Source organism: Melanerpes formicivorus, unplaced genomic scaffold, assembly GCF_026170545.1.
Source record: "Melanerpes formicivorus ecotype bairdi unplaced genomic scaffold, bMelFor1.0.p_v2 SCAF_5, whole genome shotgun sequence".
Lineage (NCBI taxonomy): Eukaryota > Metazoa > Chordata > Aves > Piciformes > Picidae > Melanerpes > Melanerpes formicivorus.
The window spans coordinates 21,367,969-21,388,984 of record NW_027142357.1 but is presented as its reverse complement, the minus strand read 5'-3'; the positions used below and the strand labels follow the sequence as shown (position 1 = coordinate 21,388,984).

At 41.4% G+C, this 21,016-nt stretch overlaps 1 protein-coding gene across 2 annotated transcripts in view; it reads left to right on the top strand.

Annotated features, from left to right (window-relative positions):
- Nucleotides 1–21,016, top strand: part of CERS6 (ceramide synthase 6) — a 128,113-nt gene that overhangs the window by 18,181 nt on the left and 88,916 nt on the right. For both annotated transcript variants that reach the window (XM_068138691.1, XM_068138692.1), the window contains exons 2-3: nt 16,445–16,550; nt 19,151–19,281. In XM_068138691.1, the coding sequence (XP_067994792.1) occupies nt 16,445–16,550; nt 19,151–19,281 (237 nt within the window). The remainder of the gene's footprint in view (nt 1–16,444; nt 16,551–19,150; nt 19,282–21,016) is intronic.

The window sequence follows — 21,016 nt, the reverse complement described above, 5'->3', positions numbered from 1 at the left end:
GTTTATTTTATGACATTAAAAATAATGCCAAATAATTGTTCTTGCTTTATGCTATACTGTATGGGGGTTTATGTGTACATGCCTCTGTAAGAGAGAAAAATGGTGATGTAGCACAGAACAGCTATGATTGCCTGGATCATCTAGAGCACAAGATGTTTTCAGCAATTAATTTATAGACTTAGCAGATGTTTGTTATGACAAGAACTCAATAAAGGACAGGAGCAGTTGTCTGAAAGATTGGTGCTATGTTTTCCCAATAACTGAGGCTTAGGAAAGAAATAGACAATGTTTTACTTCCTCATTGAGAAACACATATTTCATACGGGAGATCTTCTGTTAGGTTTCTGATTAGAATATCAGTTATAAGAGGATTTAATGATATAACAGAAGGAATTTAAACAATTAAAATTGTTTGCATTCTTAATACAGTTTGTCTTGAGAGACGCTGTTGAATTGTATAAAACATGGGTTTGGGTATCTTTTTAGAGAAATAAAGGGAAAGGTAATTTCCAGCTTGATTTTTGAGTATACTATATTTTCAGCTGGTAGTTTAAAAGTAAAATTAAACTTTGTTTTACGTAGAAAGCAAAAATGTTGATCTGCTAGACATCTGTAAAGGACAATACCAATTTCTAACTGAATTGTGGAACAAGAAATACTACTTCTGCAAATGAAGCTGATTAAATTATTGTACAATTTATCTACTGAACGGGATGGGGGGGGGGGGGAACCCTTTGGAAATTCAGACTTTCTCATTGTGGGGCAGTATTTTAAAAAACCCCAAAAGATAGATAAGGTACTGAGACAATAGTTGTTTTACAGCATGTTGAGTTGCAGGTGAAAAGTTATCCAAGACTGTGAAAGTTCATCATTGACTGTAGATAAGATCCATCTCAGAAACAAAGGCCAGATGGGACTGATTTTGATGAGTTATGTGTAGCATTGCCTTGGCTTCAAAGGAATTTAGTCAAAAGCAGTAAGGGTAAAGGCAAAGAAACATCAAAGACTAAGGCTCTCCTGCATGTTCCTGAATTTAGGATGTATTCTGTGTACTTAGCTGCTCTGCCATCTACTGTGCTCCAAATGGCTTTTCTGGCTGGTCCATAATGGTCCTGGGTTTACTTGGTGAGAGAGGAAGAGGATTTAGTAGCATCATAGAAACTCTTCTGAGCACCTCTGTGGAAATAAAAGTTATGATGCTTTCCATAAACTCAGTCTAAAGTGGCTTAAGATTGGTTGTGTATTTTGCAAACCAGGACTGCAAATATCACTTTTCACAGTGGCTTTTAGTTTCCATCAAAGCAAATGAATGAGACAGCCCAGATTAATAGCAGCATCCTCCCCACTGACCCCAGCACTCCTTTCCCACCACTGAAATTTCTTGTCTGCTTGTAAGCAGGGTATTCCTCACTAAGGAGGCAACAACTCAAGCAGTGTTAGAGGAGGCATATGTCATGAGGAATCTAGGGGGCTGGCTCCCCTACCCAGCCCATGGGGCATGACAGTATTTCTCTAGCCTCCAGCTGCCAGCATAACTCCTGTGGCATTCAACCATATTTCCACCAGTCCTGGCTCACTGGAGAGGTCCCAGATGACTGGAAACTGGCCACTGTGATCCCCATCCACAAGAAGGGTCAGACGGAGGAGCCTGGAAACTACAGGCCTGTCAGCCTGACCTCAGTGCCAGGAAAAATTATGGAGCAGATTATTTTGTGGGCAATCTCTGAGCACCTGAAGGATGGCCAAGGGATTGGGTCCGGACAACATGGATTTAGGAAGGGTGGATCCTGCATCTCCAACCTGATCTCCTTCTATGATCAGGTGACCCACCTGGTGGATGTGGGGAAGGCTGTGGATGCTGTCTATCTGGACTTCAGCAAGGCCTTTAATACTGTCCCCCACAGCAAACTCCCGGCCAAGCTGTCAGCTCGTGGCTTGGACAGCAGCACTGTGTGCTGGGTTAGGAACTGGCTGGAGGCCAAGCCCAGAGAGTGGTGGTGAATGGTGCCTAATCCAGCTGGCAGCCAGTCACTAGTGGTGTCCCCCAGGGACACCCCTATCCACTTTCATATCTTAATTGATGAGGGGATTGAGTCAATCATCAGTAAATTTGCAGATGGCATCAAGTTGGGGGCAGGTGTTGATCAGTTAGAGGGTAGAAGGGCTCTGTGGAGGGATCTTGACTGGCTGGACAGATGGGCAGAGTCCAACATGATGGAATTCAACAAGTCCAAGTGCTGCACTTTGGCCATGGCAATCCCGTGCAGCACTACAGGCTGGGATCTGAGTGGCTGGAGAGCTGCCAAATGGAAAGGGACCTGGGGGTACTGATTGACAGCCGCCTGAACATTGTCCAGCAGTGTGCCCAGGTGGCCAAGAAGGCCAATAGCATCCTGGCCTGCATCAAGAATAGTGTGGCCAGCAGGAGCAGGGAAGTCATTGTGCCCCTGTACTCTGCATTGGTTAGGCCGCACCTTGAGTACTGTGTCCAGTTCTGGGCCCCTCAATTTAAGGACCTTTTGACTCTTGAACGTGTCCAGAGAAGGGCAATGAGGCTGGGGAGAGGCCTCAAGTACAAGCCCTATGAGGAGAGGCTGAGGGAGCTGGGATTGTTTAGCCTGGAGAAGAGGAGGCTCAGGGGTGACCTCATTGCTGTCTACAACTACCTGAAAGGTGCTTGTAGCCAGGAAGGGGTTGGTCTCTTCTCCCAGGCAACCAGCACAAGAACGAGAGGACATAGTCTCAACCTGTGCCAGGGGAAGTTTAGTCTCAAGGTGAGGGGAAACTTCTTCACAGAGAGAGTCGTTAGCCATTGGAATGGGCTGCCCAGGGAGGTGGTGGAGTCACCGTCCCTGGAGGTGTTCAAGAGGGGACTGGATGTGGCACTTGGTGCCATGGTCTAGTAGGCATGAGGTCTTGGGTGACAGGTTGGACTTGATGATCTTTGAAGTCTTTTTCAACCTTGTTGATTCTATTCTATGAAGGCTGTGGTATGTGGCCTGTCAAATTAGTTAAGTAGGCCATCAAGGCAGTAGGACAGAAAGTTGATTTATTTGCCTTCTTGCAGTAACTTCTCAGGCAGCATATTGTGTGTGATGGAAATGGAGTTCAAGAGTTATTTGTTTTAGTATTCAGCTGATTCAGTATTGTGCATCGCTTTTTCTGCTTTTTTTTTCTTTTCTTTTTTTTTGTTAAATGATGAGACACAGTGCCTTCTGTCTGTGCAACAGAAGGAGACAAATGAATAAAAATGAGTAAGCTGAAATTGAACTGATGTGTTCTTTACATTTTATGAAGATTAAAAAAAACACCCTTAATTCATCTGTGAGAGTGAATATATGAATTGCAGTATATGAATCTTTTCTTTTTCCCCCACTAAAATAATTATTTAAGATACACACAGTGACTAGGAGATACAAAAACTAGTATTGCAGTTACTCCTTGGAAATACAGTGTCAAAATGGAGATATTTATGAGGATTCTAAAACGGTTCACTCACAAAGCTGTAGAAAATGCACTGGAAAGATGTCATTAAAAGCAGCAGATGCTCTAGTGATTTTGCTGCAAGCACAGCAAAAGCACAGCAATTCCACTGTTTTTGCCTCTTTCAAGCCTATCTTTGTCTCTTGCCCTCCTCCCTCCTGTTTTTCAGCATGCATCATTATTTGGCTGCTAATGGACCCTAGAAGCGTTGAGTACATATGATCTAGGATTAGGATTTGTGAATTGGAAAGACTGTATTCCTCCTTCCATCTGTAGTTGTGTAGGTGACCCCCATGATGTGTTCCAGGCAGAAGTAATTTGAGACCTGCATGACAGGTCCATTGCATTCTCATTAACTGACTTCTTCAATAACTACTGAAAGCTAAATGGGAGGAGGACTGGAGAGTAATAGCAGCAAGGCTATCTAGCAAAAGACTTGACCTAGTTCTTTCAATCTGCATGGCTCTGCAGACAGAATCAGTTATAAATCTGGCTCTTTACAAGAGCTTTTTTAAAATTTTATTTTTGTTCCCTGCATGAACAGCTGCATTTGGTTTGAATCTTCACATTTGGTGGGTTAAAATATAAAGTCTTGTCATCATTGTGTAGCGTCACAAAAATGTGCATGTATGGTGAGGAAGTAAGGGGCGGCACCTACTCCTGCTAGATTGCTGTGGGGTTTTCTGCTTTCTACCCTGCCTCTCCATTGTTCTCCTTTCTGTATTTGACAGCAGTGTGACATTACATACCTGGTTTGTCATTCTGCCTGCAGAATTACAAAGTGTGTGAAAAATAGTCACTCTTTACTTTGTGCAGGAATTGCGATGCTGCTTTGATGGGGAGCAGGATGATCACAGAGATGCTTCCTTCTAGCCCCCTTCATTAACAGAAACACAAGGCTCTGCTCTTGACTGATGAGGGTTTTACCTGTTATGCATTCTTTGGTTTTGTTCTTGAACCACTTACATCTGCTGCAGGAAAACTATACACAGCTCAGAGTTGGGGAACTGACTTTTTTTTCTGAAGATACTCTTGAGATGTAGATGGAACTGCATTGGGAGACTGTATAAACCGATTCTTGCTGGTTATGCCCTGGTTTCCTACCTGCTGTGGCCTGAGGCTGTTTTCATTGTGTCTTTATGTGTCAGTCAACAATATTCACCTGTTTTAGGCTTGGAAAAAGATAGTTTCTGCATGCTACTGTGACCTTGGTGTAACAGCATTCCCTAGCTCCTCTTTCTCCTTCCCTTTTTGGTTTTGAAAGTGCCTCTCTCTGAAGCTGAAAAGAGATCCCTGTAGGTAAAAGCTGATCTTGTAGTGGAGTAAATTAATCACCATTTCCTATTCTGAAGTAGAATTAGTGATGATACCATAGTTCTGAGTATTCTGAAGACTTCTGCTTTTCTTTGTGTTCCTGGTTGTAGGCATGAAGACAATAGTCATGGTCTTTGCAAGCCAGGCTGTGTCAGTAACATTTCTCTAGAGGACAGTCACTGATATTCATGCCAAGAAAGAGAGTATCTGCCTAGGACCTGAAAGGAGTTGTCTGGTTTCAGGAGCTGCTCTTGAGTATCCTTCTGAGGCATTGTGTCTGCTGGCCTGACATTTCCAGTTCCATACTAAGTAAGGTACAGTCCTGGACTGTGATACTTCCTCTTGTACCCTGGATACAGATGCCATGTGTAATTTGTTCTCAATTGAAGGTAGAGTTTGATCTATAATTCTGTGTAAAGTTGGTAATTATCAAGTGCTTTCAGCACTTGCAAAGCCTTGACACAGTTCAAGCACTGCACAGGTGCCAACTGGAAGTGGCACTGTTCACCAGCGCTCTCTGGGCAGAGTGTGTATGGTGGGCTGTAAACACTTGTATTTGCCTGGGCAAACAGGCTGTATGGGTATGTCTTCAAAATGAGTCCTGCAGTGACTCCTGCCTAGCTATTTCCCCACTCTGTTCCATCTCCTCCTTTTTTTCCCCCCCTTACCAAGCAAACAGCTCTCCACAGTTCAGGTACAGCAGCATTACACGTGGCTAATTTCTAACCCATCTGGATGAGAGATTGTTTGTTCCATTTGAGTTGACAGACCAGCATACTAGACACTGTGCTAAATAGATTTTGTGCTTTTTTGGCTGGGCTGTCTCATAATTCAAAATGCACTCCAGAATGCTCAGTTTACTGCACTACCTGGAGCAGTGGGAAGAGATTTAAAGACCTATGGGAGAAGTGATCCCCAACAAGGCAACGTGTGTGTGTCAAAATTCTCTGGGTGGGTTTTGGTAGTTGGGCTAGGTTAACCTGTATCCTCAGGAGTATCTGTGTTGCTCAAGCCATACCTTCACATTGCCTGGTCACAGCTTAATTTAAAGGCAGAATGATTTTCCTTTTGACTGTTTAGTTATATTCCTAAATAAGAATTACATGATGACCACGGAAATCATGTTTCTTCCCATTTGAAAAATAGAATTCATGATATTGCACAATCTAATAGCAGCCACTGGGGGACAACGTTGGAGTGCCAGGCTCCTTCAAATACCCACTTGCCCACATTGTTAAAGTTTTAAACGTTTTTTAAGAAACCCTTTTCTGGTAGAGGTGGCCAGGTACAGTCAGGGAATCATCTTTCCATCAAGTGTCCTTTGCTAAGGAAAATTTTGTAATGACCTAAAAGAAAATAGGATTAAAACAGTTTCTTGTGTGTTTTGATGTGCAAAATATACATGCTTATGGATCCAAGGTGTAAATGATTCACAGATGTCCAAGACAGGAGATTACTTCTTTTCTTCCAACGCATACTGCAGCATTTTCCATTGCTGTAAATACTGGTGCACCAGCATTGTTTTCATGTGGTGAACCACTGTGGCTGGCATGCAGCTCACCAGCAGACTGTGCCACAAACTCCCTTCCCTCTGCTGTTTCTGGCTGCTGCAGCCCAGGGAGTTATTTCCAAAGTGTAGTTTGGGTGATCCACTAGCAAATCCTATTATTTGTTAATAGGATTTGTTCTTGTTTTGCTTTGTCCGATCACTGATTGTTTATCATGCATTAGGAGTACAATGAGACCCCTGTCAGCTGTGTTATGAGCGTTTTGTGTGCAAGACTCATTGTTTGCCTGTGATTTCAGGTTTTGCTTTTGGAAAGCCTCAGTGTGGAGAGCAGAAAACAAAAGCTCCACATTTCAAACACTGCAGTATGTCCTGAGCTCCAGCAGGCACTAGTTTCCACATCTCTCCAGTAGATGGTGGGGCACAGAGAGGGTCAGTAAGCTCTGGAGGACTGTGTACTCCATGCTTGGGGATGCAGAGCCACAGCTGCATTTCAGGTTGCCTCTGCCTTTCATGATGATATGCCAGTCAAACAGGAGAGCATTAAGAAAATTCAGGAATCATTTGAAAGAGAATATAAAGATGAGGATGAAAAATGTACAGGAAAGCTTGGGAGCTGGTGAGAACTAGTTGCTTTTCTTCTTTTGTGAATGTTCTGATGAGTCTGGATAGTATTTAATGATCATACAATGCAGGTTTCAGGTGTGAGCATTCAAACAGGTATTTTTGCAAATCTTTTGCTGAAACATTTCTTTCAGAAAATTAATTCTTCATAATTCTTTTGAATTAGAGGTATCCTAATGTGCTCAGTGTAGTGCTGGTGAAGTGAATTGGACCAGCTCACTGATCCAGCTGAAAACTTGATGTTTGTTAGGGAGGTGGACATAGTCTTCAGTTTCTTGAAGTCCTAATCTGCTGCTTCTGTGGCTGCAGTAAAAATGGCAAGATTGAATGAGTGTGGGCAAGGATGCCTGAGCTTGTTGGTTGGCTGCCATTGCTCAGGATACAATGCTCAGGGGAGCCCTGTCCTGGGTTAGTTGGATCCAGCTGCAAATTTTGAACAGGGCTTATCTTCTTAAGTAATCACAATTCGAGGATAAAATAGATAAAACAAGTTACTGTATAGTTTGGCTGCATATTCTTCAGAAATAGGTTTCACAAATATCTACATGTATGATCTGTTATCTATTTGAATTGGAAATTAATGTACTGAGGATCTAGATTTTGGTACCAGTTAGGAACAACGTTTTGTTATGAGTTTGTGCTAAGTGTCTGGAAAGAAATAGGGCTCTAATTCTTGTAATTAAGTAGTCAGATAATTTGCTGAAGTTTAATTGTGTATACACACACATATATAACATGCACAAATATATGCCTTATATATAGAATCATAGCATTGCTTTTGTTGGAAAAGACCTCTGAGATCATCAAGTCCAACCATCAACCTAATACTACCATGGCCATTAAACTGTGCCCCAAAGTGCCATGCCCCCACATTACTTGAATACCTCCAGAGACAGTGATTCTGGCACTTCCTTGCGTGACCTATTCCAATGCCTGACCACTCTTTCTGCAAAGAAGTTTTTCCTAATATCCAATATCCAATCTAAACCTCTCCTGGCGCAGTTTCAGGCCATACGTACACATGTTTCTGCCTACAGACATACATGCGTTCACACACGTATCAAAAACATAATGAATGGTGTTCTGATCATCTTGTGTGGCTATTACCTGCCAGCCAGGATGAAAATTGGTTCATCATGAAGTTCCCTCAAAAGGTTTGATGGTTTTATAACCTAGCTCTTGGAATGAAAGCTTAACCTCCAAGTCAAACCAACCATCCCTATTTTGAGTACTTACAGAAATAAAATCCTGCTGTGTGGTATCCATGACCTCTTCCCTCTTCAAAGGGAACAGTTTTCACCAGAGTAAAGATCTAGTGAGCTTTCATCTCAGAGCAGGAAAGTTCCTGAAATATGTCCTACCTGCTCACGTAGAGAAAAACAGGCTTTGTACCACAAGTACTGGTTTGTAAGACTGAGGCACATACTTAAGTCTTTCCTGTCATGTACCATAACAGCCCACTCACAGTGGAGAAGCCAAACTCCCAAGAGGACAAAGAGGAAGCTTACAAATATTTAAATACTTCATCATGTGCCATCTTATTTCAAGACCTGAAGTTTGTGCGTCTCTCAGGTAGCATGAGACAGTGCTCAGGAGCAGAGCATGCCTGTAAATTGTGCAGGCAGGCTGAACAAATACTCATTTGTTGCAGATGGGCAGAAGTTTGGGCATTGGTGGTCATGCAGCACCTGTCCTTGCCCTGGTGCTCATTGCATAACCTAAGGAGGAAGGCAACAGGGTGGGATCTTGAAGCTCAACAAGCACAAAAACATTTTGAGGACTTAAATTTTTTTATGTTCCATGGAACATCTTTTATCTTTGCTTTCAAAAAATGCATGCTAAACTGACATAACTTAAAGAGTTCCTGTTCTAGATGAGCAATATAATTTCTCAACATTTTAGACACCTTTAGTATTTTCCAGGAGGATGTTGCTGAACTGGTCAGTTCTGGTTTGTGACTAGGGATTTTTAACTACATCCTTCATTATTTTGCCTCCTGGTAGTAAATAGATCAGAGTAAAGAAAATAAATTAAAATATAAGAGGACATAGGTACAGTGAGGTATCACTTAATGTCCACAAAAGAACCTGGAGGACTAGCATAGACTTTCTAGCAGACAAACTTATGTTATTTATCAAAATGATTGCTAAGGATTTTACCTCTTTAGACAGTTTCTCTGAGTGACTTAAGACCTTTCGGGTCATGTCCAAGTGGCAGGTAATTGCAGCTTCTTTTTGCATCTTGGAAGCTGCATGGGTGGGTGAAGGAGAGCTGCATTAAGTGTGTGTACCTACCTGGAGGCTGATGGATGATGTTCCATGGCTATGGCTTTAATGTAAACACTAGTATTGCTCATGTTTTTTTCCTTGCTCACATGCTGAAAATGTGACCAAAGTGAAAGATAAGTAATGCTGCACTTCCTGGTGGGTGTAGAACAGAGTCAGTGTATGAGGGTGACCTACTGCAATTTGAAAATGACATTGTCAATCTTTCCTTTATCTGTGCTTTCTTCTTGCTCTTTTCTCTGTGCCACGTTGCATTTGAGTCATGTGTCTTTTCATATGTAGATAATGTATGGCTTCGGTTGTCCCAGACTTGCTGAAATAAAGGGATGTATAAGCTCTCCATTTTAAGAGATGGCATTGGGGAGTAGGAGATGAACTATAGGATCAGGAGTGGCACAGAAAAGATGAAACTTGCAAGTGACAAGTTCAAAATTAGGGAAATAGTTGTCTTCACACAGTCTGAATTTATGCTGGAGAGCTCTGCCAGAGAGTGTTGTAAGTTCGCATAGGCTCAGCGAGTTACTAGTGAAGCTTGGGGAGGGAGAGGCAGCTCTTTGGGGACTGCTGCATGCAAATATGCCTTTTTTGGTCTAGAAGGTCCCTAAGCCACAGCTTTTTAAAAGTTGGAAGGATATTTTTATCTCCACTGACCTTTAACAGTGGGCTAGAGTTTTGAAGAGCTGAATTTTACCACTGGCCCTGACTCATGTTTCCTGATTTTAATGTGTGCAAAAAGAGTGAGAGTGATGTATTGCCATATCCAGCCTTTGTGATGCTGATGGATGCCAGCTGAGAGGATGCACAGTGTTTCAGAGGTGGAGGTGACTAGAGTGCATCTCCCCTTCTGTTCCTTTCTTCCTCTGTTTCATCTGCATTTGGAATGTTACAGAGTGACTAAACTCTTTATTTTTAGACATTACGAAGAAAGCAAGCATTAGGCAGCTGGCTACAAAAATATTTATTTGTGACCTTTCTCTACGTTTGAGCAATTCTCATTGATATTCTGGAGAAACCATGCAGTTCCTCCCCACTTCAGCTCTTCAGTCTTACAGAGTTTCAGGAGAAACTGGAATATGTGTAACTTTATGCATGTGTACATTAAAATAAATCAATTACTTCCATGCTTGGAAAACATAGCTACTTCTGTTTGTAAGTTGCTGGGTTAGTTTGTGTCCCATTTTCATCATAACAGTAGTAACTGGACAAGAAACTGGAGCACTGCTGGTAGAGACCATGCTGGAGTATTCCTGTAACAGTGGCTGAATAACCTCTTCTACAGTCAGTCCTATTGTGACCTAACCAATAACTTGAGGTAGACTCCTCCCTAACCTTTCCACTTGTGAGAGGAATAATTAAATAGGTTTAATGACTGAATGAATCAAGAGAGTTCACAGGATGTTAGGGGTTGGAAGGGACCTCTGGAGATCATCAAGTCCAACCCCCCTGCCAGAGCAGGACCATAGAATGCATCCAGATGGATCTTGAAAGTCTCCAGAGAAGGAGACTCTACAGCCCCATTGGGGAGCCTGTTCCAGTGCTCTGTGATGCTCGCAGTGAAGAAGTTCCTTCTCATGTTGAGGTGGAACCTCCTGTGTTGTAGTATATATCCGTTGCCCCTTGTCCTATCATAGGGTGCAACTGAGCAGAGCCTGTCCTCTCCCTCTTGACACTCAGATATTTATAAACATTTATTAAATCCCCTCTCAGTCTTCTCTTCTCCAGACTAAACAGCCCCAGGTCTCTCAGCCTCTTCTCACAGGGCATGTGCTCCAGTCTCTCAGTCATTCAGGTAGCTCTTCATTGGACTCTCTCGAGTAGATCCCTGTCCATCTTGAACTGGGGAGCCCAAAACTGGATGCACAAGGGCAGAGTAGAGGGGGAGGAGAACCTCTCTGTCTGCTGGACACACTTCTCTTAATGCACCCCAGGATCCCATTGGCCTTCTTGGCCACAAGGGGACATTGATGTCCCATGTTATCCACCAGGACTCCCAGGTCCTTCTCCACAGGGCTGCACTCTAGCAGATCACCTCCCAGCCTGCATTGGTGCAGTTTATTATTTCTTCCCAGATGAAGGACTCTCCACTTATCCTTGTTGAACCTCATTAGATTCTTCTCTGCCCAGCTCTCCAGTCTGTCCAGGTCTCTTTGAATAGCTGCACAGCCTTCAGGCATATCAGCCAAGCCTCCCAGTTTGGTATCATCAGCAAACTTGCTTAGCAAACACTCTGTCCCCTCATCAATGTCATTGATGAAGATGTTGAACAGGACCGGACCCAGTACTGATCCCTGGGAACTTGTCTGATCCCTGGGGAACTCCAATAGTTACAACTCTCCAGCTGGACTTGGCACTGTTGACCACCACTCTTTGGACTCTATTTTGTAGCCAGTTCCTAATCCATCTCACTGTCTGTTCTTCTATCCCACACTTCCTGAGCTTACTCACAAGGATGTTATGGGAGACAGTGTCAAAAGCCTTACTAAGGTCCAGGTAGACTTCACACACTGGTCTCCCTGCATCTACCCATTCAGTTACAACATCATAGAAGGCTATTAGATTAGTCAAGCGTGATTTCCCCTTGGTAAATCTATGCTGACTGCTCCTGATCATCATCTTCTCTTCAAAGTGCCTAGAGATGACCTCCAGAATGAGCGGCTCCATCATTTTTCCAGGGATGGAGATGAGGCTCACTGGTCTAGTTTAGCAGTGTGTGTGAACACGGCTGGAACAGCAGGGTCTGGCCTGAAGCTTGTAACAGGAGCTAGCAGGTATGCAAAGGGTAACTCAAGACAAACAGATTCTACTTTTGACTTTTTACAATGAGATGTGACTTTTGGATGAGTGTGCTCAGTAAAAAAAAAAGCTCCAAAAACCAAACAAAAACCCCAGGACAATATAAATGTGAGGAATCTAGCTGCAAATGAGAAACAGTTTTACAGTAATTGAATGGTATGGGTCAGTCATGTTTTTTTAAAAGTAACTCTGTAGGAAAAAGCATTTCATAGTAATGCTGTAGAGTGATGAGGATAATTTGTTTTATTAACTTGAAGTGGTGTACATTAGCACTGCACTAGCTGGTTAGCCTGCAAGCTGAAACATAGCTACTAAATTCCTTTTTTTTCACAGCTACCTTTCATAGACTGTTGAGTAAAATGAAACTTTGTATTATGCATTTACATAGCATCCAAAGGATGAAAAGCCATTTAATACTGAATGCTGCTGTGCTAGACCAATATGCTGCATTTATGGAGCACTTTGTTTCCCAGCTGAAAAATTACTAAAACCTTTCTGAAGGTGAAACATTGTTCTTGCAAGCAGAGATAGAATAGTTATATACAGCTAATATATGTATGTGTGCATACATTTATGTGCTGTTGTCAGTTTGTGTCAGTGGCATCAAGTGTTACAGGTGTAGTGGTTTTCCTCAACTTGCTTTTTATATCCATCTTTGATATATTAAAGAAAAAAAAATTTTCTGTCAAAAGGCAGAAAAAAAATGCACGGCAGTGGTGATTTAGCATTACAGGAGCTGTGACAGTACTTCACAGAATCACAGAATTGTCAGGGTTGGAAGTGACCTCAAAGATCATCTAGTTCCAGCCCTCCTGCCATGGGCAGGGACACTTTCCACTGGATCAGGTTGCCTAGAGCCACAACCAGCCTGGCCTTAAAAACTTCCAGGCATGAGGCTTCCACCTCCTCTTTGGGCAACCTGTTTCAGTGTCTCACCACCATTATGGTGAAGAATTTCTTCTTAATGTCTAATATAAAACTGCCCTCCTCTAGCTTGGATCTGTTTCCCCTTGTCCTGTCACTACCAAGACCCTAAAAAGTCCCTTACCACCTTTCTTGTAGGCCCTCTTCAGATACTGGAAGGCTACAATAAGGTCTTCTTGGATCCTTCTCTTCTCCAAACTGAACAGCCCCAACTCTTTCAGTCTGTGCTCATAGAAGAGGTGCTCCAGCCCTCTGATCATCCTTGTGACACTTCTCTGGACACATTCCAGCACATCCATATATTTCTTGTAATAGGGGCTCCAGAGCTGGATGCATTACTCCAGACGGGGTCTTATGAGAGTGGCGTCATACTTAGGTACTAGCAAATGATATTCAAGTGGTATCTGGCAAATGAAGCAATCCCAATAGAGCCCATGTGCAGCAATGCATTGACTTCTGTCATCCCCATCTTACAGGGCTTTGCCTGTGCCAGATTTTAGCAAATACCTGTGCTCACTAAGATGTAGGATTGCATGTCCTGATTTTACATGAGCAGTTTCTCATTCCACACCACTAGTTCCCCCAGTCCTCAGTGGCACTGCAGGCTGCTGGCAGCCATGCTCCCCAAGGTCCAAGTGTTGTACAAGATGCATTTTATACTGCAAGTTTGACTTGTACTTTGACTTTTGTTACGAGGGAAGAGCATGCTCCTTTTCAGGAAGGAGCTTCCCAGCTTTATCCTTAAGGAATAGTAGGATATTGGTGATTGGTATGTGGGTTGTTTTTTAGGGTTGGTTGGTTTGGGTTGTTTTTAAAGCCTTTTGATGAGACTTAGAATAACATTGAGGTCAAAAAGTGTTAGCTTGTTGAAAAAGTTTCTCAGTTCTAAACATTAACAAGAAGCTCTCAAAACCTTGAAAAACAAACAAACCCCACACTCCTGATTTTCCAGCAAATGTTTCCCCCCCTCTATTGTATGTAAGTGCTGTCTAATAATTTGAGCCAAGGACAGACAAAACCTCATTAATTCAGTAAGCTGAATTCTCTTGCAACACAGGTTCCACAGTATAGTGCTTAGTTTGTATAATTTGGTGGGAGATAAGGGATAATGATGCTGGTATGGAAATGATGGCTAATGCATCTCTAACAAGAACAGAAGCAAAAGCATTGGATCTTGGAGATGAAAGGCCAAGTGCATGTGTATATTTTCTAAAGTTGTTTCAGAAGGATGGGAGAAGGTCCCTCTGAAAGAGTTGGCTCTGAATTCTGTGCTGCTGCCCAAGGCAACAGTTGTGGTGCTCAGGAGCCACTTTTGCTGATGTATCAAGCCAAGTTCTGGGCATCTTTTTTTGGAAAGCAGGTTCTTACCTTTTGAACAGTTTTCATTTATGAGCTATGACCTCTTTCCCAGTACACTTCACAAATTTTTGTGAAGTTTATTTCCTGTATAACCACTGGATGAGGTTAACTGGATTAAGAGCTTTGCCTGTGCTTCAGACATTGTATCCTGGTGACCCTTCTGTAGCAGAAGGTGTTAGGAAATGTTAAGCCAAAATCAGTGCTGGGATAGGTATACTGAAGTGGCTACCTTACTAGTGAATTTGTCCTAGGATTACTATGATTTTTCTGACTTTTCTTTTTTTTTTTTTTTCACTAGTAATATAAGTAAATTCTGAATTAAGTAGGTCAGGTAAACAAAAATAACAACAAAAAGTTAATTAGTTGTTTCTCTGTGTCATGGCACTAAATGTATTGAGCATCTGCTTAGAAACAAGCCTCTTCTGCTCATATAATTTGATGGGAGGTATTGAAGTTAGAGCAAATTTAGGTTGTAGTTAGAGCAAATTTAGATTGTTGTTCTGTAAAACCAGCAAGCAATGTCTAGCAAGTTAGACAATTATAATCATAAATTGCTGGCACAATCTCTGATTAAAAGAGCATATAGTAGAGAAGCTGGGAAAATTTATCCTATACCAGTCTTTCAAGAAGGAAGCCAGACTCTTCAAAACAGATTTGGGCACCTCTAGTATGGAGAAGAGCTTTTGCTGGTTTTAACTGCCTCCCCTGGTCATTTGCAAATATGCTGATAGGAGACTGTGAGATTTGACAGATTTACTTAATTTGCAGAAAAAGCTTGCTTGGGTTTTTTGTTATGAAGCTCACAGCTGACTGGTGTTAGCAACATGAGTAGTCTTTTATGCAAGCACCACTTGAACTTGTCCAAGTGAGAGATTTTGCCAAGTTCTCAGAGATGCTGTATACATGTCATCTGAGTATAGCACTTAGCTCAAACTAGAGTTCATTACATTTGAAAATGAGTCAGAAATGCTCTGCACACTTCACATTCACTATAGTTTTCTTATGTTTCTCCATGTAGATGCATCAGCAGCACAGGAAGGGAAGATTCAAGCCTTCATCATGCACGGGCAAGCGATTAACTCAAATGTCTTTGTAGACATGAAAGGCTGTTCTTGGTGTTTATAGGGACTTTGTAGCCAGGGTTCTGCCTCATGGCTTTATGGAATTTTTAATCTGTTAGCATAAATCATGTAGGAGCAGACTCAAGGATGATTTTATGCAGATGCATTGTGCAAGGCTGTAGTACCTTTCCAGAAAATAAAATGTTAATCAGAGGAGATGTGCACTCCTTAAGTTTTGGGCTGTAATCAGAGGCATATTTTAGACTATCTTTTGGACTATATATGGCAGAAGTGCATGTTGGTCATATATGAATATAATTCCTATACAGACTTTGTAGCTTTCATGGGAGTTCCAGAGTTGGACTCATAGTTACAAATAATTTAGTTTTTAATGAGTGGAATGATGGTCTTTGAGTATATGTCATGTAAGCTATGTAATCATCTCTAAAATGTATGGGAGACAGTTTATAAACTGGATGAATTTACCGACTGGTGTTTGGTTTTGTGACAGCTTCTTATTTTAGCAGAAGAGTATGGAGGAGGAGCAAAGGCTCTGAGACATGGCTGAACACCATTTAAACTTTATGTTTCAGAAAATTGTACTGACTGGGTAACTCAAGTGGTTGTTGCTTTTAAGGACTAAGAGTTTTCAGTGTACAAATGGAGTCCTCGGGCAGTAGCAACTCTGGAAACCAATTTATGAGCAAGGCTCTGCTTGGAGAATAGGAGAATATTATGTGCTCCTCACCTCAGCAAGCTGCCCTGCTCTTTTAATTGATTGGGACTTCTGTAGGAGGCCTTCCTTTCATGCTTTTGTTCTATCTTTTTCTTTTCTTTTTTTTTTTTTTTTTTTCCAACATGAAAGGAAATCTGCTTCATGTGCTTCACAGAGTTCCTTTCATTCTTCAAAGTAGTGTTACCTATTTTGCAATGTAATTGCCTGTCTGAGCTTGCTCTTGAGCTGTAGCACAATGTACTGTTTTTGTTGGCAGGGTTATAACATTTGCCTATTTACCATGTTGTTGATTGGTAACAGTAATGAAGTAAATAACTGAAGGATTACACTTGGATTTTCATTCTTGTGTTTCTTACAGGTTTGTTGCTAAACCATGTGCCTTAGGCCTTAAAGTCCAAGCCAACGGACCACAGAAAGCTCAACCTAATGCTATCCTGGAAAAAGTTTTCACAGCTATTACAAAGGTAGAGTATTTAACTGAAATACCCCCTTATAAAATGGGATATGGCTAAAGGGGGATAGAAACATGTCTGAACAAAACAAAGTTAACTGATAGATGCAATGCTGCAATTTTACTGCTAAAGTCAGAACTTGCAAATGTCAAGGTTGTCACTGGCATGACAGCTTGACCAGTTGTACATCCCTTCATTACATCTCCTGTGAGCTTTTAATCAAAAAACAGTTGTTACAGAAACATTTTGTAGGTTCTATATGGCCACCTACTTTCTTTTGCTTCTGATCTTTTAGAAGTTTCTACAAAATGATCAGGGATTTTTTAATGGTTGTTCTGGGTTTGTGGGGGTTTTTGAGGTTTTTTGAGGTTTTGGGGCGTGGCTTGGGGTTGTGTTTTTGTGGTTTTTTTGGTGAAAGAGTGAATTGTGAGTCAGTAAGATTTGCCTTACTGTGTTTTCCATGAAAGTTCATTATCTTCTTCTAGGGAAACTGCCTGAGCTTAGAGTGTTAGTAGCTTTGCTGGTGTCTCAGCTGTTTACATTGCGATAAATGTCCTTTGAAACTGTGGGGGAAAAGCTGGAAAAGTTGAGGGAAATGACCAAATGATGTTTCAGAACTTGCACATTTTTTTCTGTACCATGCAAGTTTTTCCTCCACCGTTTATGTCTCTTGTTTCTACTGCTCTCACTCTATGACAACTAAACCTTTATGTCATCCCTTCCATGCTTTTGAAGCATCCTGAGCTTTCCCATATTAGTGAGCAGTGATTAGGTGTCATTTAGCATCTCCTGAAGACCTTGGTGGTCAGCTGCTTTGTGGCAGAAAGGTCTGTTGAGGCCTGAGGGATGAAGCCACTGTGCAGCAGGAACTTTTCCAGTCCCACCTGGACTCTGGGCTGCAGCAAAGGCAAAATTGGGTTCAGTGTCAGGGACAGTGAAATATGCCATAGATCTGTCTTGCATGTGTGTCCTATCCTATCCTATCCTATCCTATCCTATCCTATCCTATCCTATCCTATCCTATCCTATCCTATCCTATCCTATCCTATCCTATCCTATCCTATCCTATCCTATCCTATCCTATCCTATCCTATCCTATCCTATCCTATCCTATCCTATCCTATCCTATCCTATCCTATCCTATCCTATCCTATCCTATCCTATCCTATCCTATCCTATCCTATCCTATCCTATCCTATCCTATCCTATCCTATCCTATCCTATCCTATCCTATCCTATCCTATCCTATCCTATCCTATCCTATCCTATCCTATCCTATCCTATCCTATCCTATCCTATCCTATCCTATCCTATCCTATCCTATCCTATCCTATCCTATCCTATCCTATCCTATCCTATCCTATCCTATCCTATCCTATCCTATCCTATCCTATCCTATCCTATCCTATCCTATCCTATCCTATCCTATCCTATCCTATCCTATCCTGAAATCACCATGACACTTGGTATGGGTTTTGTCCTGTTTTTAGGGGGGGACCTGCACATACCTTGTTTCTAAAGTCTTTAGCATGTGCTCTCACCCAAACTCAGCTGGAGAAAGAATGGGACTTTAAAAATAAATTAGAAATGTTTGCTTGCAGAATCTGCTAGTTTGACGCAGGGCCTGAGTGCGTGAAGTGATCTCACTAATTCCTGTGAGTCACGGTAGGAGCTGGCACACACAGCTCCCAGCGTCCCGTGCACAGAGATGAATGGGAAGAGCTCCAAAGGAAAGTATCTCCTTTCCTGCAAGAGTTTGGTGGGGCTGTCTGGTAGCTGCTCTCAAATAAACTGTGTCATTTAGCTAGCTACATGTTTTGAGTAACATGCAGCAGTTCCCTGTTATCAGGAAAAATACATCAATAGTCCCTAGCCAGTACTGTATATGTAGAATTGCTGCATGATTAGAAATGTAGCCAGTACCACTCTTCTCTATATAGTATTCAGATTAAGGACTGGCTCTTTCCACCCCCCACCCCCCAATACCTCTGCACTGGTTAGAAGCCACTCTAGTAGTTCCACATTTGCTGCTTTGTAGAATAATTGTGTAGCTAATTTTACAGAAAAAAAGTTCTCTCTCTCTGTTGTCAAGGTGATTGTCCTTTTGAAGTTGTTACTTCATTTAATGACCCAAATATTTAATATTAAGATGCACAAACATGGGATCTGTCTTCTTCCCAAATCAGTCAATCTTCACTACTGCAGCAGTCAATAGGACAAAGATGCAGAAGATGGAAAAGGCATAATGTGTGGGAGGCAGGGGGTTGTTTTTAAGCCCAGCTACTCAAGAAATTCATGGCATTTTATATCTACTTACCACTTTCCAAGTTTCAAGCAAGTTTTCAGCCTATTGTCCCTGTTAAGTTTCTTACTAATAATAAACTGCATGCAATATGACATCTTGTGTCCTTCTAGATTAGTAACAGTCACAATGAATGTATTTTGGTGTGGTCTGCCAGCAGAGTTCTGTAAAAGTCAGTTTATTTCTATGTATCCATGTGTCTGACAGGCAACCCCTAAGACACTGAGAGGCAATTACAGTGCTTCTAAATTTAAAGTGGAGTTACTGCAGTTGGGGAAAGAAATAATTTTTATCCTTCTCTATTCTATAGCATCCAGATGAGAAGAGGCTGGAGGGCCTTTCCAAGCAGTTGGACTGGGATGTACGCAGTATTCAACGTTGGTTTCGACAAAGACGCAACCAGGAAAAGCCCAGCACTCTTACAAAGTTCTGTGAGAGCATGTAAGGATGTGTGTTCTTCTCTTGAGTCTTGAGCCTGTGTCCTCATCAGTTTTCCCTTTTGCTTTTGTGGATGAGTAGAAAACAATACAAACTGGGAGAATATAACTTCTTGAATGAGAAAAACAATCTTCTTTCTCCTGAAGAGGTCTGATTTTCATGTAATTTCAGTGGTGAAAAGCTTTCAGAAATCATGTGTCAGCCAGATCCTTTGATATGAATTGCTTGGTCTTAGGGTGGGAAGCTCTGTTTACAGCTATACAACCTGACAGAGATGGAGGAGTAAAGATAGAAGTCAGTTGGATTTAACAACTGTGTTATCTTATGGGTTTTTTTCTCATCCCAGACCTCTTCCCTGCTACTAGCCCATCTCCTTGCGTGCACTGCTCTTCAAACTGATTATCAACATAAAGGTCATTTTTCTAAAGAACATCTATTTTTTTATTATCTGAGACATTTCCATGCCAGCTGGATGTAACACATTAATACTTAATCAACATTGAAAGAGCATGGAAAATTAAGTCTACCTAAAGTATTTACATGTTTTTCTTAAGGAAGGCCTGATAGCCATTGAATTCATAACAAAACACAAAAGAACATTAGTTTATTTGAAAGACTCATTCCTTCCTCAGCCCTCTAGCTCTAGTTCCTTTGATGTGGAAGGTTATGGATTTAAGGCAACTTTTATTGCTGAAACCCTAAATGAGTGTTTGTTTTATTATACCCTTTTGTTCAAGTAGTTGTGGTACTGTTAGCTTAGAATTCTAGTTATGTTTTTTGTTAGCTGGGAAGGACATGTTAGGTGGAAATGTCAACAGAAATAGAGGAAGCCTACTTAAGTTAGAAAGCAAATCTTAGTTGATCATGTTTTCCAAGTTTGGGGGTTTTTTTTATTCCTAAAAGATTCTTAAACATTTTCTTTAGGAAATTGCAAGTAAATCATTAAAATGCTGCAGACCTGCCAGAGAAAGAGGGGAGTGTCTGTGTGTTTTTAGGTATATATATACACGCTATGACTTGTGGGATATAAATATATTTCATACCTTTTCCTTTTGTAGGTTTCCTAAATGTGTTCCTTAAACTTTACTTTCCCATGGAGACATACAGGAACATTCTTAAAGGCACAGCCTCAAACGGTCACATAAGGGCCTGGATAAATAACTTATTAAGGCATTTTTTTCTAAAGGCAAACGGTATATGAAATGTTATTGAAGTAGCAATTGATACTTTAAAAATTGTATAGGAGAGAAACTAGAAGAGTTGGTGTTAAGCATACTGTCAGAGTCCTTTTTCTTATTTTAGAGGAAGACAGATAAATTGACTAAAGATGATTACCCCTTAATAAACTGAGGCATTCATCTGTCAGAGTGCTTAAAGTCCTTTCCTTGGTATTTGCAGCTAATATTGACCCTACTTAATATTTAATAAAGCCAGGCTGAGTGAGATTACAGATAAGCCTAGTCATCCTGTTGCTCGCAGCCTGTGGTCTTAGAGTTGCTAATTTCTGAGGTCAGTGAAGAGCAACCTTTTTTCACCAAGGGCTGTAGCTGTTAATGTACACGCTTGTGTGTTTAACTTGTAGGAAAGGCTGTAGAATCTCAAAACAAAATTGAAGCTGTGTTACTGTTAGCATATCTGGGCAGTATATTTGGGTGTAACTTGAATTAAGGGCTTCACTCTTGCATTAGTGCCAGCATTTTTGGGCTGACCTAGAGGTGGAAAATTCTTAGACATACCA